At 39.2% G+C, this 26,580-nt stretch overlaps 1 protein-coding gene across 1 annotated transcript in view; it reads left to right on the top strand.

Annotated features, from left to right (window-relative positions):
- Positions 1 to 2,868: 2,868 nt before the first annotated feature.
- SAMD3 (sterile alpha motif domain containing 3) overlaps positions 2,869 to 26,580 on the top strand; it is a 34,399-nt gene continuing 10,687 nt past the window's right edge. The window contains exons 1-5 of the mRNA XM_050709924.1: positions 2,869 to 2,947; positions 3,679 to 3,865; positions 15,121 to 15,306; positions 15,620 to 15,704; positions 22,561 to 22,728. Coding sequence (XP_050565881.1) covers positions 2,869 to 2,947; positions 3,679 to 3,865; positions 15,121 to 15,306; positions 15,620 to 15,704; positions 22,561 to 22,728 — 705 coding nt within the window. The remainder of the gene's footprint in view (positions 2,948 to 3,678; positions 3,866 to 15,120; positions 15,307 to 15,619; positions 15,705 to 22,560; positions 22,729 to 26,580) is intronic.

Below are 26,580 nucleotides of genomic sequence, written 5' to 3'. Positions count from 1 at the left end.
TGGTGGATAACTGATGTTCTGCTAACAACTTTTTTATGATGACACAGCACTATATCCAGGATGACACATTCTGTCTTCTACAAAGTAGCTTGGATATTTTTAATTATTTAAAAAATAGTTCGGGAGCAAGCTGAAGGAAATTATTCAGTCCCTGTAATGCATACAAAGATAAAAGTGAATTATGATACAATTCAAAAATGTACACGGGGAACACCTTAGTTGTATCTATGGTATGCAGTAATTCCTAATCTTCACACCTGCAATGTTGAGACCTGGGCCTGTACAAAATGTGCTGCATAGCTATGACATAGATGTGTACTTACCACATTCCTCACTGTTGTACTAAAATGTACTAAAACCTGAATTCTGACCTCACTGACAGCCATGTAGAGGTCTGTTAAAGGCAGTCTGTGATGCCACAGATTCTTTCTTACAAGTGAATGTGTAAAGTAGATATAACTCACTTTTCTAGCCTAAAATGTTTTGACATAAATTCATTTGTTTAGAAGTGGCACTTCACAGTGTTCACAGTGCTCATTATACCTGCTATTGAAACAAGCTGCATGGTAAATGAGTGCACACACATTAAGGTACTTCTGCCAGCAGTGTGCTGGTCAGGAACCTCCTCTCTCTCTACCATTTAGACAATAAAAACCAAAACAGCAGACACCTATACCAGAGGTCTTCAGCTTTACTTTTCCTTAACTAGGGCTGGTTAAGTCCTAATAGTAGACGTTTGCTCTAGGTATTTGAAGAACTGGCTCCCAGGGATTGGCTGTGTTTATTAACAAGTGAGGATCGCTCACACTTATCACTGCTCTGAATTTGACTTCAAGTCATGCTGTAAATTGCTAAAATGTCTTCAAAATGTTTCTATTCTTGTTTCTTGTTTTGTTCTGACTTGTACGAATTGACTGAAGGTAAACATTCTTGTGTTTTACAGGGAGCCCTTCACCAGATTGCCTTTTGATGTTACTGTAATAAGTAGAATTATTAATAAAGACAAATATCAGCTTTCATGCTCAGTTTTTCTGGTTCCCTCCATAATGCTTCTAGAAGACTGGTGTGTTCTTTTCCTTGCTCCTTTATCTAGCATATTTGCAATTAAGTGAAAGCACTTTTGAAAAGCATTTCAAAATATTTTTGTAGCGACAGTTAATATACGTCCTGTTTTGTAAAAGAGCCCCTGAACTACCATCGTTTTCCTCCCCCTAAAGTGTACCACCTCCATTTCCATGTGTAAATGGACATTTTGCTGTAGAGTTAGCCTCACAGTGATATATAAATGCATATTGTTTTGCATGGCTATAGTTTGCTTGACACTTTTTGAAATGTTAGTTATATGCATGTCTGCTTTAGCATGACTGTTCCAGGATCCAAGTCTTCTACTAGGATGAAGCAGTGACCTTCCCAACATTTTAATGTATCTCTCTACTTTTACAGTGCTTGGTTGAAAAGGCAAGTATCTTTCTGCTTTGCATTGGATTTTATCTTTTTTTTTTTTTTCCCTACTTTTTGCAAGGAAGTAAAAAGTGTGACAGGAAGGTGTGATTTTTAATTTACACCCGAGTTCTCAACAAATAATGACTTTTCACACCCTGTTATTGCTGCTTAGCCTGGAGGAGGAGTTGTATGGCTACTGTTGTCATATCAAATTAAATCCACTCATGTAATTCAGAAAGACATTCCTCTTAAACTTAACCCTTTTAAGTTGCTGAAGTGTACCAGCACAAACGCATAATCTGAGTGCATCTATTTTGGGGGATCTCTGCTGTCGAATGATGAAAACGGAAAGGATGGTTCTCAATTTATTTTTATTTTTTGGTAGTGCAGTGGAACAGGTCCTGATGAAGTTTGCGTGGGCAAAGCCTCATGTTGTCTTAGGAGCTGACAGAATGCTCAGGGTATGCACGTGGACACATTTTAACCAAGGATGTGCTTGGCCGACAATGCCAGACACTCGTGTTCTCATCTGAAAAACTTGCTTGAATAATTTTCTCTAATGCTGCAGAATGCAAGACACGGAGCATCAAGTGCTCCTTTATGTAGTAAATCTAAATCATGTCAATGAGAAAAGCAGTCTCAGAGAGTTTTCTGCTGCCAAGGAGTTGGTAGAGTAGGATGAACATTGTCCCCAGCAATTCCCTCGGGAAGGAGCACGGGTAGGTGGTGGGTGCACACTGAGCAGCACCCCCAGCCCGACGAGGACAGTGCCCCCCTCCTCCCGTGCCGCCCCGTGGTGTCCCAGGGGGGCTGGGGCCTGAGGGTTGCCACCAGCAAATGCCAGGGGAGTAGCCTCCTCCCTTTGCCTCCCTTTCCCTCCCTTTCCCTGTGTTCCCAGCTTCCCAGCAGTGTTGCCCCTAATTGCCGGTAACTGTGTTAAGTATTCGCTTCGCTACCTATCGGTGGTGCAGAGGGGGTTAACGTGCCTGGTGTGCTACCAACATATATGTGACAGACTCTTACCCGATGTATTTATTTTTTTCTCTCTGTAAAATGTCAACCATTTCCCGATGAGGGTGGTGGTGGTGGTGAATTTCACACCGTTTTTCCTCTCTGTGTGGAAAGCTGGGTGTTAATGGTGCTGGAGCAGGTCGTGTTTTATAAGGGATGAGGCTGCCTCTGAGAGCAGAGGGAAGGCAGGAAGAGGAGAGGAGGTGAAGAAAGAGGGATCCAAGGAAGCTGCCACTTGCAACAGGCATTAGTTGGATTATTCTCACACTTTATTAAGAACATGTAAATATAACAGTATTTGCGGAGTGCGGATTTTTTTTTTCTACTTACAGTTGGAGTTTAGCTCAGAGTTCAGCATAAAAATAAACCTCTCTTTTTGCTTCACAGTGAAATTTAGCACTGTGACACCTGAAGATGGAAAGTTGGTCGGTTGATCAAGTCTGCAACTGGCTCAGACAGAGGAATTTAGGAGAACTAGTTCCTAAATTTCGTGGTAAGCATTCTTGTTGTTTGTTTGTCTTTTATATGTTTTTAATTGGTATTGCCTACCTTATTTTGGGAATGTGTATATGTATCTATCTACGTTTATGCTAACTTAAGACTTCAATAGGAATCTATTAGGGAGAGGACTGACATGTAACTGATAAATCAGAATAAGTGTGCAGGTTTCTCATGAAGTCTCCAAGGAATGCTGGGGGTGAGATTAAGCCTGTATATAAATAGGTACACCTTCCAGAAGCAAATCTGCTGGTGTAACAGGCTTAACAGGGCCTATTTTATACTGTGTACATCTTCTGAAATAATGCATCTGTAGCATCCAAATGTGTTATGTCCGAGTATATAAACACTCTGCAAGAGAGCATGAGGAATTGTTATATGAAGATGTTGTTTGCTGTGTACCTTAGAAAGCTTACTTTCCTTAATTAACAATAAGTGCTGTAGTCAAAGCAAGGCCTGATTTATGCATTGAAATAGTTCACTAATTCTGTGTAATACAGATGTAGCATTTTTGTACTGAAAGTGCCTGGCCAGTGACCAGAATTTCTGGCACTGGAAAGCACAGTAGCTAAAACTTACTTCTTTTTAGCAGTTGAAGAAACACAAGAGCAACAGAAAGCCTTTGACCTATCTTCCATCATCATGTTTTTAGGCATAAATGATGTTACTGCAACTCTAAATTGTACCCCCCATAACTGCTATCCTCCTATCCCCTTCACTCTGCAGAAGAAGAAGTGAGTGGAGCAGCTCTTCTGGCTCTTAACGATCGCATGGTGCAGCAGCTGGTGAAGAAGATTGGACACCAGGCAGTGCTAATGGACCTGATTAATAAATACCAGCAACAAAAAAATGGGCCAGAACCCCTTACATATTACTGTGAAACAGCTTCTCCAATGCTTCCAGCTATCAGTGGGTGAGTCTGTACATAATATCACATAAAACATGTCAGACTAAAGCTGTATTCTTCTCATAATCTTTTAAAACTAACATTTACTAGCTTTACAGCTATAAGTTGCACCTATTTCTTATACTCCAAATGATCTCTAACAACATGTTAAATGTAAAATATGGTTATAACTTGGAGTTTTTAAAGGGAACATCAAGATTCCTAATACCATCATTATTTTAAACTGCCCTTCACTTCTAGTTCTAGGACCAAGTTTTAATTTGCATGAAGCATAATCAAACTTCTATTACTTTAGGAGAAATCTTCTGTATTTACAATATTAAGCTACTGAGGCCTTTACTTTTAAATGTTTGTAAGTCTTAGAGTAAAAACACAATTTAGCTAGAGATAATGTTTGTGTCATAGATGTATTTAAGTCTGAGCTCTCAAAGGAAACTCTGAATCTGATCCAGGTGTATGCATTTAACAATACCAGCGTGTGCTACTCAAAAAAGAGCTAGAAAGATTTTTAGAAAATAAATTCCACAGAGACTATTTTCCCTGAGTATTTTCCAGATCTTGGCTGAATAACTTTTTTTGTTTTGTTTTGCTGTTTTTGTTTTGTTTTGTTCCCCTTTGGTGAGGGGGAAGGGGAGGGGGAGGGCAGGGAGGGAAGGAAGGAAGGAGTTGGGTTTACTCTGTGTTTTTTTTTTTTTTTTCTTCTTCTTCATGTCTTGGCTGAGGAGGGACATCCTGAGTCCTGTCATTTCTTCCAATCCCAAGAGTCCTAAAAATAGAGAAAGATTTGCAATGGCACAAAATGCTCTTCTTATGAGGGCACATTCCCTTCCCATATTTTGAAGGAAAGGGCTTGAGCACTAAGTCTGCACTGGCACATAGTAGTAGCCCAGTAGCAGTAGAGCATTCTCTGCAGCATTTGCTTTTTTTAAAGGGAGCCCAGGTTGCATAGACTCCACAGTACAAAGCAAAGTGTAGTAAATGGTGATGATTGGGTTACTTCCTACCAAACTGCATTCATGAGAAGAACTAAAATGCTCATATAGAAAAATGCTTTTGTCCTCCTGGAAGCGTTTATGAAACCTCCTGTTTAAATGGTCCTGTACTCTTGGAGGGAGTAGAACTAAGAAGCTGATGTCTCCGAATATATGATTTACCATAGGCTTGGTTCTTTGCACAATGTTTCTGCTTCACTTGATTCATAGGAAGCTCCTTCTCTGGAGGTAGAGCAGACATCTGCTGTGAAGAAGACCTACTGCATGTAGGTCCTGTACCTCATCTGAAGTACAGGAGGTACTCAGGCTTTACAGCAGGGGATTACAGAAGACATGTTCTTATGCTTAAGGTAGTTTGAAAACAGTTTTGAATATTAAGATTTCATCCTTGAGTACACCAGGGGTGTTTGGCTAGACTGCTTCTCAGGTGTCATTGCTCCCTGTGTGCTTGAAGTCCTACAGATCAGGTCTTGATGTCTCACAAAGAGCATTCTGTTGCAATATTGTGAGGGCACAGCTTTTCTGTGGGGTTCTGCAGACTTTGAAAAGAAAAAAAAAAAAAGCTAGAAACTCCAAATGTTAGTGAATATAATTTACTTCAAAATTTTTCCCTACCTAGTCTTATTGTCTGAAAAACAAGACACTGGTACTCTTCTATTTACAGGGAAGTTGGGTAAATAAGCTACTGCTTCTGAAACACTTCCTGTGTCACAGCCAAGAATCACATAATACAACTCCTAAGCACGTTTCGGAAGTGCCTGTACTCACATATTTTTGGATGAGTTAATTTTTTTTTAAAGATAATTAAAAGCTGTTTTGTATGTAGAGTGATGCTCCTGCAGTAAAAATAGCTTTTAGTTTTTTATTACTGTGTCTTAATACACAGGCAGCTATAAATGTCATTTGCTAACTCTGGAATGCTTATCTTAATGTTGTAGCTCTGTGGTGAACAGATGTCTGTCTGAACAAAGTCCTGTAAGAACTTCTTTTGACCTCATTCAGAGATTGATCACTTGAATAGTGTGCATATATTACACACAATAGTGTGCTGGGGACAACTGCAAAAACTGAGCCTGAGATTTCACAGTTGCATGTTCCTAACCCTTCCCCTGTGGTGCCAGCGTCCAGGTGAAAACAAATCACCTTGTCTGTCCTGCAGTGGTGTTTCTCAATCAAGCCAGTTCCCAGAATTAACTCCCCCTGTGAGTGCTAGGACAGAGGAGGCAGTACTCAGCACGAGGGGCAGGGGAGAGAGCAGCACCATAGCTGTCTTGTGAGTCAGTAAAACTGCTGTGGAGCTTCCAAGAGCTGTAAGCTTTATTTCCCTGTCACATTTCTCATGTGAATGCTACCCCAGTGCTTGATGGTACACTCCTGCCTGCCCACTTCTTCCTGTTGTCCTCAGCTTAGCTAACTCAATGAGTTTAGCTCACCTCTCTCTGCTAGGAACAAAACCCTTATTTATTGACTGGACTTAGAGTTTCAAGTATGATGGGTCAACACTTTCTGTTTAGAAGTAATGGACTTCTGAAGGAACACTGAGCATGACTTGTGTCTCCAGCAGTTTAGATTAGGACATGGAAATAGCATTTTGGTTTGTCACTTGTTATGTGCATACGAGGACCTCATGCATAGACATTACCAAGTAATTGTTAAGGTGCTTTCCGCTTCCAAGTTTGATTGTAGCTAGGAGCCGCATGTGGAAAGTACTGGATTTTTCTGGTTTTAACTAGATAGATGAAAAAACATGTACGGTAGAGCTGTATTGATTCATGAAAAGGGAAAACTCCCCATATAAACCTACCAAACAGTAATGCCCCTTGCAGTAATAGCATTTCATGAGTGAGTGTAGCTGAGGCTGGAACAGTTTATAGGGCATCTTTGGAGTTCAGAGCTTATGAAGAGATAAGGTACAGAAAGAACCTGCGTCATCCTCAAAGAGTTCCAGGTGTCATAACTTGTGGAAGATGTAGTTCTTTAATACATGTTTACTTTTTCCCTAAGCCAGGTTCTAGCAAGTTTCAGAAAGGCTCCAGCGGTAGTGCTTGAAGTAGTGAAACTTGTGGTGATATCACCTTGGTGGCTTTGCTAAGAAAATTTTTATGCTGCTTTCTGAGAAGTGGTTCAGTTAGTGGCTGGAGAATAGCCTGTGAGTCTCTTGGTAGAGTGGATTGAATCTGTGATGTTGATTGACATATTGTTGTACAGTATGTGCCGATGTTAACGAATGCTTGTAATCATGTTCCCTGGTCCCCTGTAGCTTTAGCTATGATTGAGCAAAGCCTAATTGGTTATAGTGGATAAATAAATAAAAGTCCAGGGAAGTATGGAGCCTCTAGCATCTGGCTAGCAAAGTCACCAAGTTCATCTACGTCTCTCATCTGTAAGTCAAAAAACAGTTGATGATTGCTATGCATTCTTGACAGCATAATAGTAGCGCCTGTCCTACAGGGTAAAACTGCTGATGTTGACTTCTGAAAGCAAAAGGAGAAGAAAGAACAGGAAGGGGACGAGGGAGGGAGATGGATGCAAAGGTGAAATTAGAGAGCAGTGGTTTTGTGTAGGGATTTCTGGCATGTAGCAAAGTGGATATATGTAGTTTTTGGTGGAAGTGACTGACTGGAGTTCGAGCAAATAATCAGGAGACCAGGTAGTGTTCAGGGATCCGGTAGAATGGTCAGAGTAATGTAAAACTGACTCAAAGGTTATAGATGGGTTTAGCCCCAGGGGAAGGGAGAAGGGAGTGGGGGATGTTCAAAGTTCTAGCTGCATAGAAACTGCTGTGCAATATTCACGCTCCATGCACACCAGCATGTTGTAGTGGTTAGTTATTCCCAGTTTTCTTATCGTGTAGGAATTGGAATACTGCTGGACAATATTTTTTATAGTTTTCCTTGTAAGAGTTGTTGGGTAATTGAACTGAGTTTGATTAAGAGACAATATCAGCACCATGTAAACTCCCGCTTTTTCAGTGTTATTTTTTCCTTTTCTATTTCTGCCACTGGTATTTTAGAACCCTGAAATATCAGTTTTTTCCATAAGCTGCACAAATCTCGACTGACTTATTATTTTTACTTATTTACTTTTTATTTCAGGGACACTGAAAGGCAGATATTAAGTACTTTTAGTCCTGTGGAGCGGAAACTGTATTTGTCCTCAACTGAAAATGAGGAAGGACTAATTGATCAAAGAGTGCTAAAGCAAAAGTAAGTTCATAATGCGTTTTCTAAATTTTACTTGTCTTTTGTAAATGACATAGTATTTGTCCTAAGTATTGGAAGTCAGGTTTGGGTTTAATCAGGTGTATTTAGAAAACAGCAGGATTTGAAGTGTACTACGAATCAACTAAATGAAATGGTCAGATGAGAGGTTATTTTTTGTTGTTGTTGTTCTCTGTATGACAGCACAATACAAATTGCTTTAGTTCTTAAAAATTCTTTTTCACAGATCTTTCAATAACATTCTGGCAAACTAATTACTAAGTGGAATATGGGTACGTACAAAATCATGTGCTTGATGCACCTTAAATACAGTGCTTAAGAAAGTAGGCATGCTGATTCCCTTTGTGTGCATATTTTCCTTGTGTGTCAAAATGAGCCTCCTTAAGATCTGGAGGCAAGATGAGGGGTCGCTTTTCTCTCTGAGCTAGGCAGCTAGTGTTGGAAGAGTCCTGTTTCTCTTCCAAGATAATCGTTCTCTTATCTTTATTACTCCCCCTATTATTCCCCACCTTGCTATCATTTCTCCCCCATACATGTGACTGATGGCCTCACTGTTCTGCGATAAGTGGAGATCTTCCTGTAGAATTGTCTATTTTGTCACTTAAAAAAAAGTTAATGATGAGACTTCTGGGAACAGAGAAGGTGGCATAGTGAACCACGTGGGACTTTATTTCAAAAGTTTGAACTATGACATTGGGAAGGACAAAACAACAAACTACAACAAAACACAACAATCCTGACACCATTGTTACCAGTGAAACAACCCCTTGGAATAAGCCATTAAATATTTTTGCGATAATGGTTTTTAGCCCTTACTTCTATAGGATACTTATTTTTAATTAATGGTGAGTAATTTGCCTTGTGCTGCATTCAGAGTTTTAAATGTGTGAATCAGCCTAACTCGGAATAGACTGGCTTTAGGAAATGTTCTCAGTACAAAGCTTTCAAAGGTCCATAATGGCCTGTTAAGGGGAAGGGACTGCAAAAGAACAATGCAAACTCACCTTGGGGCAAAGAAGTAGAAGAGGAGGAAAAGAAAGTCAGCTGTAAATGGAAGTGTCCCTTCTCCGTGAAGCAGTAGGTGCCCTGAAAATAAGTGGAGCTGTGATGATTTATAGTCTTGAAGACCCAAGCAAATTTTATGAGGGCTTCTCTTTAAAGGTCAGATGAGTAGCTGGCAAATGTCTTTTTCCAAAATAGCTCTTTTAACTAACTGATTTAGTCTGAAGATGGAACTGAGCATCCCTGGCATCCATTAACTACTGCACTAGGTTTATCCCTAGTTAATACTATTTTTGGAGGTGAATGCTCTTGTTTAAATATGTCTATGACTTGACCTACTGATTAATGTGGAATTATAGAGTTAACCCTCCCTACCTGCCCAGTACTCCTTTACTGCATTTTTAGCTACTGATAGAAATTTTAATGCTGGCTATAAACAGGTTGTGAAGAGTTGAATAAGATATTTCATTTAAAAATATGATTATGGGAACAGAAAATTGCTTTTACTATAAGGACATGTTCTTAGCCTAGGGTATGAAAGTAACCCCTGGTCTACTCTGCTAATATACATACTCAGCTGATTTTCTGCGCAGTTTCTCCCTTCCCCCCACTGCATACACTCTGGTTTTATTCTAAGGATACATTAAATTTTTTTTGTGTGTGTTTTGGTATGTTAACCTGGTATTTGTTTTATCAGCTGCGGAGGAGTTTTTTGTTGTTGTTCATTGTTTTAAATTTATAATGTTTAAAGTCTGTGCAGTTCTGTTTTTTTTTTTGCCTTCTATTTTCTTCTCTAATCCTAATTAATGGGGAAAAGGAAGATATACTAATACAGGGGGGAGGCTCTACAAATTAAATACTCTGGATTGTCTTCTTCAGAATGGGAAGGAGGGCACATAACCCTCTGTCAACAGCCAGGCTAGATTTGGAAGAGAAGCTAAGAGCAAGAACAACTTCCACTGCTCTTTAGTGGGTATTCCCACCTCACTTATTTATTTAGTGGCAAAACAGTTCCTACAAGGACTTTTTGAGCCAGTTCTGGCAAGGGTTAGTTTAATTCAGTGACTTTGGTTTAAATGTTCAGTTCAAGGGACTGACCTTTGACCAAGGTTACATTTATAGCATCTGGTTCTTAGTTTCTCCAATCTTTCTTTCCTTTTTTTTTTTTAAACTTAATTTTTTCTTTCTTTTTCCCATGCATCTACAGCTTTAGTAACTCATGTAGCTTCGCTTGAAATGAAATCATGTGTTCTTTGTTCTTTTACAAATTATTGCTGCTGATGAATTGGCTCAAAGTTTCTCAGTATTTTACTTGTGTAGGCAGTTGTTAAACTGTTATATATTCTTCTGCATTACTAAGTATTACAAAGACAGCAGAGCAGACTGTTTAAACGCAAAAATGAAGAGTAACTGACTGCAGCAATTATCGTATAACTTTATTTTTCTTGCAGAACAACTTTTTGCTAACAGCTATAGAAGTGAAACTGGCAGTCTTTTTGTTGAGCCCCAAGAAGATTAATCTTGAAGCAGTGCATTTCTGTGAAGACAACAATATAGCATACAGAGGGCAACTCAACAAATGTGTTTCCTCAATACCTGCTTTTTGCTATTGGAGTGCTAGCAGTCTCCTAGCAGCCCTATGTTTGTCTTGTTGCTAAGACAGAGGCTGTCATTGCTTGTAAATACCTGACACTGCTGTGAAAACCAGCATTTTATTGGTTGCTTTGTCCTCTCTGCCTTTCCTCAAGGTGCTTGTTTATCAAAGCACAAACGTAATGTATCACCTTTTTTTTTCCCTTTTTCCAGTGGGACAGTACAGATGTTTGCCTTTGAGTGATGCTCCGGTACATGTTTATTTGTACATTTGTTCTTCCTATAAAGTTGTGCTCTGTAGCTGTAGTATAACAGACTTACTGTCTGAGACTTCAAGTCATTTGTTTAGAGCAGGTTTGTGTGCACAAGCAGAATAACTCTGTCCAGCCTTGACAGCCTTACACTTCTCATTTGCTGCAAGTTTAGAAGATATTTTTGGCGTTCAGTTAAATCTGGGCCTGCAAGTTGTCAATATACTAATAGGGCCGTTCCCATTATATTGGTGCTGGTGTCCACATAAATTTGGGCTTATTCTATCTTGTCGCTCTTTATATATTTATTTTTAATTAAGTTTGGCTCCCATCTCCAAGATGACTGTCATCACTGGCCTGCCAGGTTGCAAGCCACCATTTGTTCACTTGCTTGGTGGAACTTGCTGCAAACCCTCTCCAGGTTGGGTGACTATCAGCATGTATCAGTGCAGTGTTTGAACTCATCCTCATCATGCCATGCTGGCAGGGACTGCGGGCAAGCAGAATGCTTCCCCATTACCCATGCAACAATATTGTTGGTCTGTATTTCATGTGTTTTAAACATACACATATACAGCAATTGTCTTTAAAGAAAATCTGCTGAATTGTGCCCCTTTTATGTTCCTTAAGAGTTTCTTTGCTTCAGTGCAGAAGCCTTATTGTTGAGGTCATCAGAATAATTTCTAGTAGATGTAACGATCGCTCTTCAGCTAGATCACAGGAGTAATTGTGTTATTAACTTTCATGTCTCAGTAAACATCCTTGCACGAGCTGTGTAAGCCTGTAATGGAGCCAGAGAAAGGTATAACTGTGTGAAACTGTGTTGTCACTTAGTGCAGGAAGGAAAGTGGTCATCTACAAAATCTGAACGATCAAAAGCTCGTTAACTAGTTGTGTCCTTACTGAGAAGGTGCTTCTTTCGATGCATCTCCATACTGTAGCTAACTATAAAGAGTCTGTCTCGCTTCCTCTGTGCGGGAATTTTCCTCACCTTACCAGTTAAGTAACCTAAACATTGAGAAAATTAAACCTAGAGGGAAAAATGAATAACGTCATCACTGTAGTTGCTTGAAATAACTTGAATCAATGTTAGAAGATTCCCAGTACCAGTAAGGAAAAAGTAGAGACCTGTGACAGCAAGGGGAGAGTGGGACTGCAACAGTCATTGGGTTATTTGAGCTTCAACACCAAACGTCTCACAAACCAGGAGAAAAAGTGTAGTAATTTGCCTTTTGGGATCTTAATTCTCTCTTTGTGCCTCAAGTAATCTAGAAGACTGGAGAGGTATGGTCGGAAGCAGGCTACATATTTTTGTACCTAAATCTAACTGTAATGCTGTTATTCAAAACCAAGGAAGGTCTTGACTATTTGAATAAATCATAGTGCATGTATAGTTTAACTGAGCTGTTCTTTTAGTTGAACAAGTTTGCAAGTGATCATTTCTGGCAATAATGTTTAGAATGGAGTTGTCTTTTCAAACAAACTTTTATTTCATTTAAAAATATTACAGCACATATTTAATGTGACAGCCTAACAAGAATGATTTCAGCAAAAGCTAATAAAATATTAAATGTCTTGCACTATGAAGATTAAAGGAATCTTCAGTTCTTGTTTGGACATACTCTGGATTGGGTAAGGCTAAAGAGAAACTCGGAGCATGAAATAAAACTTGGAGTCTTTTTATTTTTTTCCTCCTACTGACAAATGCAGAGGGCCTGGTAGAGGGGAGAATTACCATGTAACCATGACTATCAGCCATCCCAACCCAACAAAAAATTATTTTCTTGAAGTAAATGACTACACTTATTTGGAAAACTAACTTGTAGCTGAGGTGGCAGAGGGAAACCGTGGAGAGCCCTTGTAGTCTAAGGTTTGCCTGAAAATCGGCTCAACTTTTTCATTTTTCAAAATGGTAATTCAGTCACTGTTATTAAGAACAATAGGAATTAGTGACGCTCAGCTACAAATTACCATACATCTTAAATTACTATACTTCTTTGTGCTAGTTTAAATGACAGCTTGTTGAAAATAGTATGTGGTGACTGGGAGTGGCCTGTCTGCTATATTGGCTTCATCAGTAAAGTTGATGAAAGTAGAAGATTCAAGTGTGAATCCTCTAAAGTTCCTTGTTGATGCTACATTGAACATCTGCACTTCATTTGCATAGTAGTGATTTCCAAGCGATTTCAGAATCTGTTTTTTTATTACTATTTCTGTAATGATTTGTCACCAAAAAGGATAGTAGGATGTGTCTGTGGTTATAAAATTTCTCATATGGTTGAGTTTTTATTTATTTTTAGACTGTAAAGTAGTAAAAGTTCTACATGCATGATAAAAACTATTAGTAGCCTGCAAGTTTTACCAACCTGTATTAAGACACCAAGATGCTGTGGTGCATAATGAGGTCAACAAGGTTAGGAGTTATAGGCTAATCTACTCAAGAAAGTATTGAGGCCATAACTGTGGCTATATAGGCCCAAAATGAGCTGTTCCCAGATCAAAAGCAGTATTTCAAAGTGCCATAAACTATTACAAATGCCTATCCATTAGAGTTGTAGTCAATTTTGCCACCTTTATGACATGGCAGCCATAGGTTTTTCTTTACAGAGAGGCTAGGTAACAAAATCTCCCAATAAAGGCTGTAGGCTTTGTCTATAGGCTGCTGAAGAGAGCTTTTACAGTGAAAGCTTACGTATGTTGACTGTAGTCCAGCAGTATTTTCTTCCACATCATAGTTGTGTCTGGTTTTGAGTTAATTTTCTTTGTAGAGGCTCATGTGATGCTGTTTCGGCTTTTTGATGAAAGGAGTGTTTTTATCAATGATTTGTGTGATAACACACTGTTGTTTTAGTCATTGCAGAGCAGTGCTCACACAGAGCCAAGGCCTTTCATGCTCCTGGTGCTGCCCTGCCAGTGTCCTCAGAGGCTGGGGGTGCCCCAGGAGCTGGGAGGGGACACAGCCAGGACAGCTGGCCCAGGCTGCCCAAAGGGATGTCCCGCATCACTTGGCACCATGCTTAGCAATAACAGCCGGGAGAAAGGAGAAGAAAGGGGGGGATGTCATTGGTCTTCCCAAGATGCTGTCACACATGACAAGCCCCGCTGTCCTGGTGGTATAGATATCTGTATATTTGTACTTTGCAAGCATCTACACTTAGTAGATAGCATTTTAAAAGATTTTTATTATTATAATCACAGACTGGTTGAGGCTGGAAGGGACCTCAGGAGGTTATCTGGTCCAACACTCCTGCTCAGGCAAGGTCACCTAGAACAGGTTACACAGTGTGGTGTCCAGGTGCCAGAAGTCTGATGTTTCTATAAGTCTCTTAGTTGCCTTCAAATCATTCTCTGCAATTTAAATTCAAGCAAACATGAATTGCAGTGATATCATACACATAACAGGACTTTTAAGCTCTCTTTGGTACCTCCCATGTGAAATTTCTAATAGGTTCCAGGCTACTACAGTCGGGAAGCTGTCTGAGGATGCCACTACCACCCTTTAGGTGGCTCTTGATTGACTTCCAGCTCTGTTATCCTCTATTTTACCTTGTGTTCCTCCAGCATTAGGGTTTGACAGGTTCTTTGGAGGAGAGAATCACTTCAGATAGCTAGTGCTGATTTCCTGTCTCAGCCTCACACCGCCTGGGGTGTGACATTTGTAAATACTGCTGATGGCTCTACCTGGGGCTGTAGGTGTGGGTACTTACAGGCTGTTTGTGCTTTGTTTCCACTCATTGAGTTGATTAACTGTCCTCATCCATTCACTGCTTTCCCCTTAGGGAGGGCAATTTTAGCTAATATCTTGTATAATAATTTATTCTATTAAACTTCTTGGTTTACTATCACCAGTAAATTAGCAGGACCACAGGAAACGCTGCAAAAGGAAGATGCATTTATATTGCAATGGTAGCAAGTCCCTCGTGACTTCTTTTGCTCGCAGTTATTGACCATTTTCTAGCATTTCATGCAGTGTTTACTGACTATAACATTTCGTGTTTGACATCCGTTTTTAATTCCATATATTATGATCGCAGCTTTTGTAAGTAATTTTGTAAGTAATTTTTATGTAGAAACCAAGAGAGCAAGCTTTGAATATGTATAGCAATAACTTCACTTTGTATTGAATTTTTCTTTGTATTTGTCTTTTCTTCTTGTTTGCGTTGCCATAGAGGAAGTTTTCACGATAATATAATCTTTTTCAGAAGAAATCTGAAATCATGTTCTGCAGGATGTAAGATGTTGCACTGGACAAGTTCTTATATGTTGCCAGCTTTTCCTTATGATGTCAAGATTTTATTAGCAGAAAAAAAATGCCCTGATCACAGTATGAGAATAAGGATGATTGAATGTTTGCAAGCAGACATGACAAAATACCTAGCAGGATCACTGTAAGTAAATATTGTTAGGTTTATTTGGGGGCATTACCAATTAGCTGCAGAAGTAAATTTTCAAATGAATGTAAAGCTTTTCTCCTTCATATGCTTACTGAAGTAGAGGAGGCTAAAGACTTTAAACCTGTTGATGCCAACAGTAAGATTTGCATGAAATCTTGAAGTTCTTGTTTGGATGGGAATTGATAGTCTTAAAAATAATTTGGGAACATTCAGTCAGTTTAATGTGTATCAGTATGGGCTCCATACACTCTTGAACACAATCAGTAACACCAACTATTTGTTTTACATCCCCATCTTGTTTGCACAGGTATCCGAACAGCCAGCAATACAACTTTGTTGTCAGTGCTTTGCTGCAGGCATACCCGTTTCTGGATGATGATGGGAATGGCTTTGTAAGTACTGTAAATAGTACTCCATCTTGAAAAATAATTAAATAACTGCCCCCCCCCCCCCCCCCCCCCCAACACATGGTCAATTAAAAGAAAATAACAGTTCAGAGCAAATCAATTTCTTGTATGCTGTTTTCATTCAGAGCTGTAAGCTTCACTTTGACGTGCCTGTCAAATCACATTCTTATTTCATGGTATTAATTAAAGGTTCATTCATCTGTATCCCACTCCTCAAAGCCACACTGAGATTATTGAGGACCATACTTCAAGTCCCTGGTTGCTCACTGGGTACAGCTTCTTTCTGGCTTAATTTTGCCCAAAGGATAAATTAGAGTAAATGTGATTTTGTTTCTCTTTCTAAAAGCAAAGAGAAGCCAAACCTCTTAAAAATAAACAATCAGAAACCCCTGTTCTATGTGGACTAACTTAAGACTTATCTTCTTGCAATGCTTTATAATCATTTGTGCATTAGATATGCAACTAAATCATAAAGTGTTTCTACCATTCTAGGTATGTCAGCAATCTAGTCATTGTTTATAAATTATTATTATTATTGAAACTTTAAAAACCATTGATTGGGATCTCGGCAGGGACATATGTGAAAGCAGTGGAAGGAGATGACTAGTAAAATTGAACCACATCTTTTCCCCCTACTCCTGTGACTTAGAATACATATCTTGGTCTCAAAGGACAACATTCATCTTCTGACTTCACATCATTGCTTTTACAAAAAGCTATAAAAGTATCACATGGCAAAGATTGTGAGACTCAGAGGGGATTGTTAGCTTTAAACGTACATAAATACATATCTGTGCAGTTACTGCAGAAAGCAAAACAATTTTGAGAATTAAAAAGTGTGAGGATTGAGTGGAGGTTATTCAGATGAGACTCTGAGGTCAGGCATTGTAAGAGGGAAGGGAGTAAAGAAAACAAACACTTCTCCAAAAGGAGAGGGGGAGTGGAGGAACAAGAGCCGCAGCCCACCCTAACTTCATTCAGAAGACCTCTCTGAATGCCCCAGTGGGAGTCCCCTGCCTGGGTCTTGGGCAATGTTATGGCTTCATTTGGCATCCTTTGTGAAGGCTGGCTGGAACGCGCTTCTGGGTGTTTCCAAAGCCCTTTTTACAGCCTTTAGCTTTTTAAAAACTGTTTTTAAACAGAGGTTCTTAAGCTGGGCTTTCAAAGGGCTTTCACTGCAGCAAAAGCATAGGCTTACTGAAGCCACCTATAAACCCATACTTCAGAAAATAGCTCATTGCTTTCCAGTTATCTATCCCCAAAGTGATGCTGGCAGAAATTACCTGTGCAGTGTGGCAGAGATTTCAGAATAGTTGTTCAGTGTCTTTCGATATTTCTTTCACACTTTCTAGTAAGTGAACCTGGAAGACACAACCATTGGTAAGCCAGGCAGCTGGAATTGTTCTCAGTATCGCTAGCCTAATGCTTCTGGGCAAGCCTCTCTCCATTGCCTTGCTTGAGGTAGGGAAAACATACATTAAAGGTCTGTATAGCTAAGTTTGGAGGAGAGGGGAAGACAAATTACTTTTTTTTTTTCCCGACATACTGTTAGACACTTTTTTTTTCCACCTCTGCAGTCATGGAGACAATAAATACTTTTTTATTTATTGGAAATAGTTGTGTGTTATAGCAGCAAGGGCTTAAGACAAACCTTATCATCATATGCATAACTACTTAACGTGAGACTTGCAAGAAAACTGAATTGGCAATCCTGGATTCATAACACTTTTAAAGAAACAAATGAACAATGAAAATCCACTAGCTAACCACCACTTTCGTCTCAGAAGAGCTGTCTTCAGCAGCTCAAAAAAGTGAAGTGTCTGTAGGTACTTCACTTAAAGTTGCCTCAGGCTAATATAGGAATAGAATTGTTGTTTCTGATAACAGTAATGAATCACAGGTCTTGTTAGGCACGTAAAATGTTACTTTTTGAGCATTTTGAACACATTTAACTCATAATATCCTTAGCTGTTATTACAATTTTTTGAACAGTACACTGAAAGTATATGAGAAAACCATCAATAAAATAATTCAGGGGTGAAGCATAAAACGTTATTTGAGGACTGATAGCTAGAAGTAGAAAAAGAAAACTAAAATGAGAATAGAATTCTAGGCTAGAAACCTAGTTATGTATATGTTAGCTATAGTATTAAACCTCAGGAGATGCAACTTATGTAATGTTTTAAGTTCCTACATTAGGAAGAGAGGAATCACACTGTGCAAGTTCTTGTTCTGAGGACTACAAAGGGAGCTGTGCATTGATGTCTGGGCTTGATAGGGCAAACCCCACCTTTTGGGGTGTTGTAAGGCTGGATAAAGGGACACCAACCATAGCAATTCAGCCAGGCAGGCCTCTGGGAATACCTGTTTCCAGGGCCAGTAGATTAATAAAGTTCTTTGAGTTAATTCAGAATACTGACAAGCACGTTGTCAAATATTCTGACTTCTAATTTCTTGATAAAGTTACAGGGGTGGGGGGTGGGAGGGAAGTTGCATGCACTTCTTTTTTTTTTTTTTTTTTTTTTAAAGAAACTGAACATACTCTGGAGTAATTACATTCTAGCGTTCCCTCACTGTATTGTTAATGAGATTAATTTACTGTCCTTTATTTATTGCTGTGGTATGTCCCAGCTCATAGATTCAGTTAAACTCTAAAGTCATGCTTAAGAGGAACCAAAGTGCTTACCCTTTGGGCTGGAGGAAGTACTTCTGGAAAGCAGGCTCTGTAAGTGTGGCTGCAGCATCTGCTGGGATGTGCAAGAGGCTGTGGTAGTTCTTAATGCCATACACTGAGAAAGTTTGCCGGGTCAGGTTGTTATTTTTAACTCTTAAACAGAACAGTTTGGAGCCCTTCACCAGAAATGGATGCATCTCAGTTGCTGGAATGTTGCAGTAGAAAGTGTTCTGGGTTCTTCTTTGCAATTATGTGCATATCTTCATGTCATGGGTGGGCAGCAGCAGGCAGTTGTGTTTTGACTGAGAAAATGGAAACTTCTCCCCTTGAGATATCTTGATGTTCTAAAACTAGCTTTTTCTTCTGACAAAAAACATAAAATCCAAGGATACAGAACTTGATGTAATGAAAAACTTCAAATTGGAAATGTCAGCAATTTTGTTGCAACACTTTCATGGAAATGAAATAAATTAGGAATTTGGAAAGGGGTAAGATTGGCTGTAAAACATAGAGCAATGTACATAGAAGAGCCTAAATTCGTGCCAATAAACCTGCATTTTCATGACAGGAACAAATTTATCTGCAAAACTCCTTGAGTATTCAATTTTTTCATAATACTGGATATGTTTTGTTTGCAACTCCAAATTATTTAAAGCAAGTAATGCAAAAAAAAAAAAGTCTCCATAATGCAGAAACTGAGTCTAATATTATAAATCTCATCCTGCTGCAGTGAGACAGGTTTTAGTTAAAGGTTTAATGTTTAAAGATTTATTAGTAGGTTAACCACAATTCTGTTTTCTTGGTTATGATTTCTCATTTAACTTTGCAGTAGGGGAAAAATATCCTTCTGTGCTGTTGGCCCTTTTGAAAAGGATATCAAATGTAATATAGTCTGGAAGATAATGATCCTAAAAGAGTAAGCTTAAAAATAAGATTAACAATAAGCTACCTATGTGCTATAAATTTAAAAAGAAGGCTATTTATTACGTCACTTAAGAAGCAGGAATTATTTAGGATTCCTGATAATTCTTTCACAGCACCAAATAAATAAATAACAGACAAAACACACTGAAGAGGTCTATCAAGCACTTGAAATGAAATTAATTTCTCTACCCCTTCCAAGATTTGCTTTTGGAAAGAAGTGCTTTAAAGTGGTTACTGAAGGAATTTTTCCCACGTTTCCTTCTACTCAAAGAACAATGTTACCCTAAAGTAACACACTAACAATTAAAAATTAAATATAGTTTCTATTTAGTCATGAGATTAGATTACTGGATTTGTGATCTATAATATAACCAAAGCAATATTTTCAAGTAGTTACAGGAAAAATAGGCTTTAATATACAAAACCAGGTTCATAGTTGCAGCAGTCAGAAGAAAATTGGTATGATACTTTCTTGACCTCCTGCAAGATATTATTTTATTTATGTTATTCATTTTACAAGGATTGCAAACAACAGTTTGGAAGGAGTCACTGACCTTATTTCACGTTGAAATTGTACAGTTTCTAGAACTGTTTTTATTATGAAGGCAGAAGGGGGCTAGTAAATCCTAGCTCCTGTATAAGACATTCCCTGGAGTTCAGCAGTGCTGTGATCCTGGTGAAACCCAGGATCATATTGCTGACATGCTCGATTATGCAACTGCTGCATGCAACATGATTATTCTCTAGTAAATTACTGTTTTTAATCTGCGTGTAATCCATTCCCTCCCATGTCAGATACACACAAACTAATCCTTGTACTCCCTTATAAGCATGGTAAATCTTCCCGTTACTCTTTTTTTTCCCTCTGGTATTCATAGAAAATAAAATTATTGGCTCACAAATGCAACAAAAACATCCTTTTTAGACAATGTTACCTGTTAGGGAAACCACATAAATATGTCTTAGCAGTCCTGCTCATGAAATAGGTATGTGAGAAGGGCCTTATAAAAATTCTATTACAGAAATAGATTTAGTTAAAACTCTTGACTTATCTGAGGACAGGAGGCTGAAACACCTGAATGTTTTGAACTTTGTGAGATATTTAAAGCACTTATATGGAAGAACAAACTAAAATATCTCCCAGCTTAACAAAGGCTTTCAAAAGACAAAACAGCACAATCATCACATAAGAGAATATTTAATTTGTCAGCTTTTAATACCGTCTGAGATAATCATGTTTTAAAATATCTTAAAATATCCTGTTGAATGCTTCAGAGAAGCATTACACTAAGTTTTTGTTTGCTTTTAATCAGCCTTAAAATAAATATGTTCCAAATAAATTTAGCTAGGCATATGATTTTTGGTGTATTTGCATCAAATTGTAAATGCATAGGGTCAGAATTAGAAGAGCATTCAAGAGCCTTAATGAATGGTTCAGGCCCACACCAAGTGGGGTTTCCAAGGCATGTAGACACCTTACTGGTTTTGAGAATATTGCTGGGTCATAATACTCAACTTGAAGCTGTAAATACATGTGGTGAGAAGACTGCTGTTGTGCTCCATTTCTAGTCATTAAGTTTAGGTTGGTGAGGACACGGCTTCTGTTCTGCCAGATTCCGAAGTCAGAAGTTTTATAATACAAATACCGGTGGGTTTATTTGCTTTCCAGTTCTCAGATGTTTAATTGTAGCTGATGGTGAGAGGATACTTTCTGTGAAAGCCCATATGTGGGTGGCAGAAAGTGTCCTGTCAGAAATGGCACTTCTGCCTTGGTCTGCCAATGAAAAGCTGAGGTAAAAACCACAGGGCTCAGATCCCATGGATGTGCTGCTGTGATTTTTTTTCACCAGTCCATGGGGGAGAAAGACTGGCATGTCAGACTCCTGCTGCAAAGAAAGATACCATAGTACTTGGTGTAAAATAGAATTTAGTAGAAGTAGACTTACCATTGCTTAATAAAAAACACCTCTTTGGTAAGGAGCTTGGAGTACTTATTTATTCTGGTTTTAGTGTGTCAGTAAGTATAGGTTCAACTTGCAGTCAATTTCAGAGAATGAAATGACTATCTGAATTTCTCTTGCCACATCCTATCATTTTTTTTTGTTGTTGTTGTTTTGTTCCCTGTCTTGAAAAGGAAAACAAACAAACAAAAAAACTCAATAACCAAAATAATCAGTTGTTTTGCCAGATCCTTGAAACATTTTCATTACTCATGGTAGCAGGCTTTACTTGCAGAAATGCCTAACAGCCTTTGCTTTGTAACTTCGTCCTTGCGTGTCAGTAGTTAGCGCTGCTGTGTCCTGCTGTGGGACACCCAGCTGGGACTGCAGCTGGGCAGCTGTCTGTCCACAAGGAAGTCATGGAAGTTGCCAACCATCCAGCTCTCAGAAGCAGCAAGCAGCCTCGTTTTTCTGTGTCCAAGTGAAAAAGACACAAGTGCAACATAAGCAGGGAGCACATAAACTCCATCTTCAGCTGTTGGTTCTGATGAGTGGTTCCATTAGGCAGTGACTGCATCAGCTTGTAGAACTGCCTTGAAGCTGGAATTTACACCCTTTGAGGCATCTCGCAGACACCAGGACCTACTTATCTGACCCTCTTACTTCAACAGCTCCAAGTTCAGTTTAATAATATGTTTGATCCAGTGTTACTGCAGGCTCCCTTCAAAAGGAAGATTCTCACTGTGTCCTGTGTCTTTCCCTATGGACTGTGTCTATACCTAACCCTTGTGTTAGGTATAATCATCACACAGCTGCACAACCAGCCAGGTGCTGAGGTAGGGGAAAATAAACTAGTCAAAAAACATTAGTTTTCTGTGGCATCTGTGGGCTAATCTATTTCACCACATAATTTTTTTGACCTCATATCATGCAGCGAGTATCCAAAAGTAAGAGGTGGAAAAGGAAAGTGAACTGTGGTTTTACGGACACCCCTGGTGATATTGGATAACTCTAACCCTTACATTGAATTACTGTGGTCCTTGAGGAACTGCGCAGGTGCCAGTAGCCCCGCTGTTTAGTAGCTGTGGAGGCATGTAATCACAGGTGCTTGTTTCCTTCAGTCCTGAAGCCACCAGTATGCTGATGCTACTGTATGAGCTTCTTAAAATTTATATTTAGTGACAAACTTTTTTTTTAATACAAAATAAAGATAGATAAAACAAAGTAACCTGCTTTAGGAATTGACAAATTCTTGGAATATACCGGGAATGACAGATTTTTATTAATTTCTTTAATTATGCAGTCGGTATGGAAACGGGCCCTTAAAGATCGTTTCAAATATGTGCGGAGAGCTATTGAAGATGATGAGGAAGTTTTAAGGAACAAATGCAAGTTTGGCCAGAGGCGAGGACAGGGGAGGAAATCTTCATCTGCTGAGAAGAAACCTTATGACATCAAAGTGCAGAAAGAGGTAAGATTGGTAGTGCTTATCTTCAGAGTCCTGGGCCATTCAGCTCCTGTGCTGCCAGTAAGGCTCCACCCAGAAAGGGAGAGGACACTGTGATCTCATCCTATTTAAATTCTTCTCAGATGGTTTGTTCTGTAGCCAGACCCCAGACTTTTTTCCTTTCTGGAGAGCTGAGTATCAACCATGGAGGTAAATCCAGTACCTGATGCTTTGGTGTTAGTTGTTGTTTATAGCTGTCACTAATTGGATATAAAACTGTTTTGTTTGTTTGTTAAAGCAATGTTCCCATTCTGCTTTAGGTTATACACCTCCAATTAGAGTGAAAAATGATAGAGGTTTACATGTAAGAGCTGAAACATCTGTACAAGTAAGAATGCAAAATGACGTTTGAGATTGCAGAAAATTGCCATATCCTACTGCCACATTGCACTTTGTTATATAAGAGCTATTTGTGTTGATGCACAACATACGCAGGGTTGCTTATGAATGTATTCATGCAGATGCTGTATTTCCCTTTAGTCAGAGAAATCAGAAAGAGCTATCATTGCCCAGCAAGTGTTTGAAGCACACTAATTAGTTTACATGCTTTCATAAATACTTTAAGGTTCCAGTTATGCTTTGCCAACATACCTCATGCTTCTCTTAAGAGCTGCAATTAAAATATGGTAAAACTTCACCTATGTCCATACTGCTCTTTACCAGATAAGTGCCTGTCTTTAGGGGAACAAGAGTGGTTTATTTCTTGCATTCCTGCATAAGTCATACCCTTGTGTTCTAATGTAGCTGTAGTTTTCTCCCAAAAAGCATCTATATATTCAATAGAAGCTTTAGTAATTTCTGTTTATCCCTTCTTAAGTAACGTGTGCAGGAATAAACAGTTCACTCTTTTTGCCTGTTTCAGTTGAAAGGTTTGCAGAATGTGTGATATAAGAAACCTTTATTTTGGGTGCAAAACAATAAACAGCCTTGCATGAGATAAAAGAGAAGCAATAGGCTCCTATCGCGTATGCTTAAAAGTCAGCCTTCATTAGTCTGCTAATGTTTGGAAAGGGAAAATGTAGGTTGTGGGTGGGTTTTGTTTGTTTGTTTTTGTGTCACACCAGTTGCTTGAGAAGGGCTTTGCTGTGATCTTGTAGGGACTACTTGCTAGACTTCCTTTTCCTATAGAGAAGGTATAACTAACTGCAGTGCGCTGTGTCTGCACTGTAAACTGGGAATGCCATTCCCTTTAAATGCTTTGCCCAAGGCTGTTGCTGGCCACTCCTGGTTTGCTCTAGAAGTTAAAGAAGGAAGCACATTCCATCTCACCTCCTCTTAGGCATTTCTTGCTGGCTGTAATGTTGTAAGTGGATAAGGGTGAAACTGGAAGAAGGTGAGAGGATGCTGAGCTCTCCCTGAACATCCTTAACTTTCTTTCTCTTTTTTACCTGTATCCCAAACAAGGAGGAATAAATGTAAGGATTAACACTTGTGGAGTTCATTAAGGTTTAGGAATGAATCCCACATAACTGGGAATCATAGCTTAGTTTTAAATGCATTTCTACATTGAAGCCAAGTACACCTGGTTCTGAGAGACCAAGTTTTGTCACTACAAACTGCAAATGTGCACACCTGAACAAGATGGTTGTTTAGCATTCTTTTAAACAAATGCCGTGTGGAGTTTTTCATTTTGTGTATTTAGGAACATACATAAAGGTACCTTACTGCTAATGCTTGGCACTAACTATTTTGTGATAAATTCAAAATGCTAAACAGAAAGTCTTAACCTCAAAAAATAAATATTTGGTCTAGAAGTCAGTACCACAGGCAAGACCAAATGATTTTCAGATTATCATTAGTCAGATCCCCTTGCCATTGTCCCTTTTACAAGCCTGGAGAAACAGACCAGCCATATGCCGATGGGTAGCCAGCCAATCAGGACTATTTAAGGTAAAAGGGTGGGAAATGAATTCCATGCCAAGGAGACCTTTGGAGAACAATTAGTCAAGGATTTCTAGCCACTTTGTGTGTCCACACCCTCCCTTAGACAGGCAGAGTAGGACACTTAGGGCATTATAGGTCAAAGCCAACTGGCAAGCAGTGCAGATGAAAGAGCACATCTGTTCCCAATGGATGACCTACTTACCAGCCACGCAGCTTTAGTTTCTGAATAGTCATAAGGTGCAACTCCATGCAGTGTGCTTTCTGTCAGTATAATCTTGAATTGTTAATGGTATGAAGATGATAAAAAGATTCTTTACCAGTGAGGCATTTCTAATTAGCATAGCTGGTATTCTTTTTTACATAAAAAGAGTAATAATGATACTAATAAATTTCTTGACTGCTCTTCCTATCTCATCATGAGGGAAAAAAAAAAAAAGTATATTCCTAGCTAGCATCACAAGAAATGCCTTGAGTAAGGGCAAGGGCAGTGCCCAGGTCATAAAATGGCTATGCCATGGCCTCTGGCTACAGAGTGAGAATCCTCCCCGGTCATTTTGCACAGTTGTGCGAATATCCTGGAGCTACAGTAAGCTAGGGGAGAGTACATTGTAATGCTAATGATCTTGATCTGCTGCAAAAGGAAGGCACTTGTTATGAGGGGGTGATCACACTAAGAAAGGCAAGCCAATCTCCTCTCTGCAGCCAGGGTGTGGATGCTACTAAGACAGCCATACAGTGATTGACTTTGTTCTCTTTTGACTGATCTCCTTGTTTGTTTTTTAGTATCACATTGGCACCATAAACCCCTTCGCCTGCTCTAAGAAATAATTTGGTTTGTGGTTCTTCAGCCTATGAGAGAAACCACCTTCTGCCAAATGTAACTACAGGAGCCCTAGACTGGGGGGAGTCAGAAGGATGAAGACAGAAGGAATAGGATGATAGGACACATGTAGTGTGCATGGATAACAGGTATGCACATTTGGCCAGAAGGTTTTCAAAAAGTAAAGGGTGATGGAGAGTGTGGTTAGGGCTGATGATTGGCCTCCACATGATGAAGGCATGTGATTTGAACACTAACTTATTCATCACAAGGATGGTGAGCAAAGTGTCCCTTCCAAAACCTCAAGTTTTGAAAACTTGTCAGTTTTGAACAGTGTTGCTCCTGGGAAGTGCACTTTCACAAAAAATTAAGTTAGCTAAGATAGACATAAAGACACCCACAGATATCCCATGTAGCAGTAAGCACATGGTGGGTCTCCCATAAGTCCTATATTGTATCTGCTGCTTTCAGGGATTTCTGGGATACCCTTACAACGCATCACTGAATAGCTGTATCTATGCACCTGAATCAAGCTCCTTCAATCCATCCCAGATGCAGTATGAAAAAGCCTGTTAGCAAAGGGATTATGCAAAGATATCTTAGGTTGCCTGAATTTTAATGGATTAACAGGCTAGAAAAAATATGATCTTAAGCAGAAGTGTAGAAAAAGAGTACAGTCCGTATTCTAAGGCCTCCAACTTCTTACAGCCTCCAGCAGCCTCTTTGTGAGGTCAGCAGGGGTCTCTGAAGCACATGTGTAAATGCCACATTTACTCCTGTAAATTTGGATTTAGGTGTGAAAAGGAGAACTAACTCCCGACAAGAGGGATAAGGTAGCAGTAGATGTTTGCAGGTATTTGGCATGTCTGCCACACCCAGCAGAGCTGGGAATAACATCATGAAAATAATTTATAAAGGGGGCACCAGCAGGCCACCTCCTTTCTGTGGCTGTGGGATGGTACAAGAACTATTTTGTACTTAGTCTATCCAGTACTTAGACTGGGAGAAGTGGAAGGATTCAGCAGAAACTTAAGATCATATAACTGGACATCTGCTAATATTATTCATGTACAGAGAAGATGAGCATTAATGTTGAAAGTGGTGAATATGTA

This window comes from Cygnus atratus, chromosome 3 (assembly GCF_013377495.2).
Source record: "Cygnus atratus isolate AKBS03 ecotype Queensland, Australia chromosome 3, CAtr_DNAZoo_HiC_assembly, whole genome shotgun sequence".
NCBI classification, from domain to species: Eukaryota; Metazoa; Chordata; class Aves; order Anseriformes; family Anatidae; genus Cygnus; species Cygnus atratus.
Note: the sequence above shows the minus strand (reverse complement) of the source record. Positions and strands in the feature narration are given on the sequence as shown.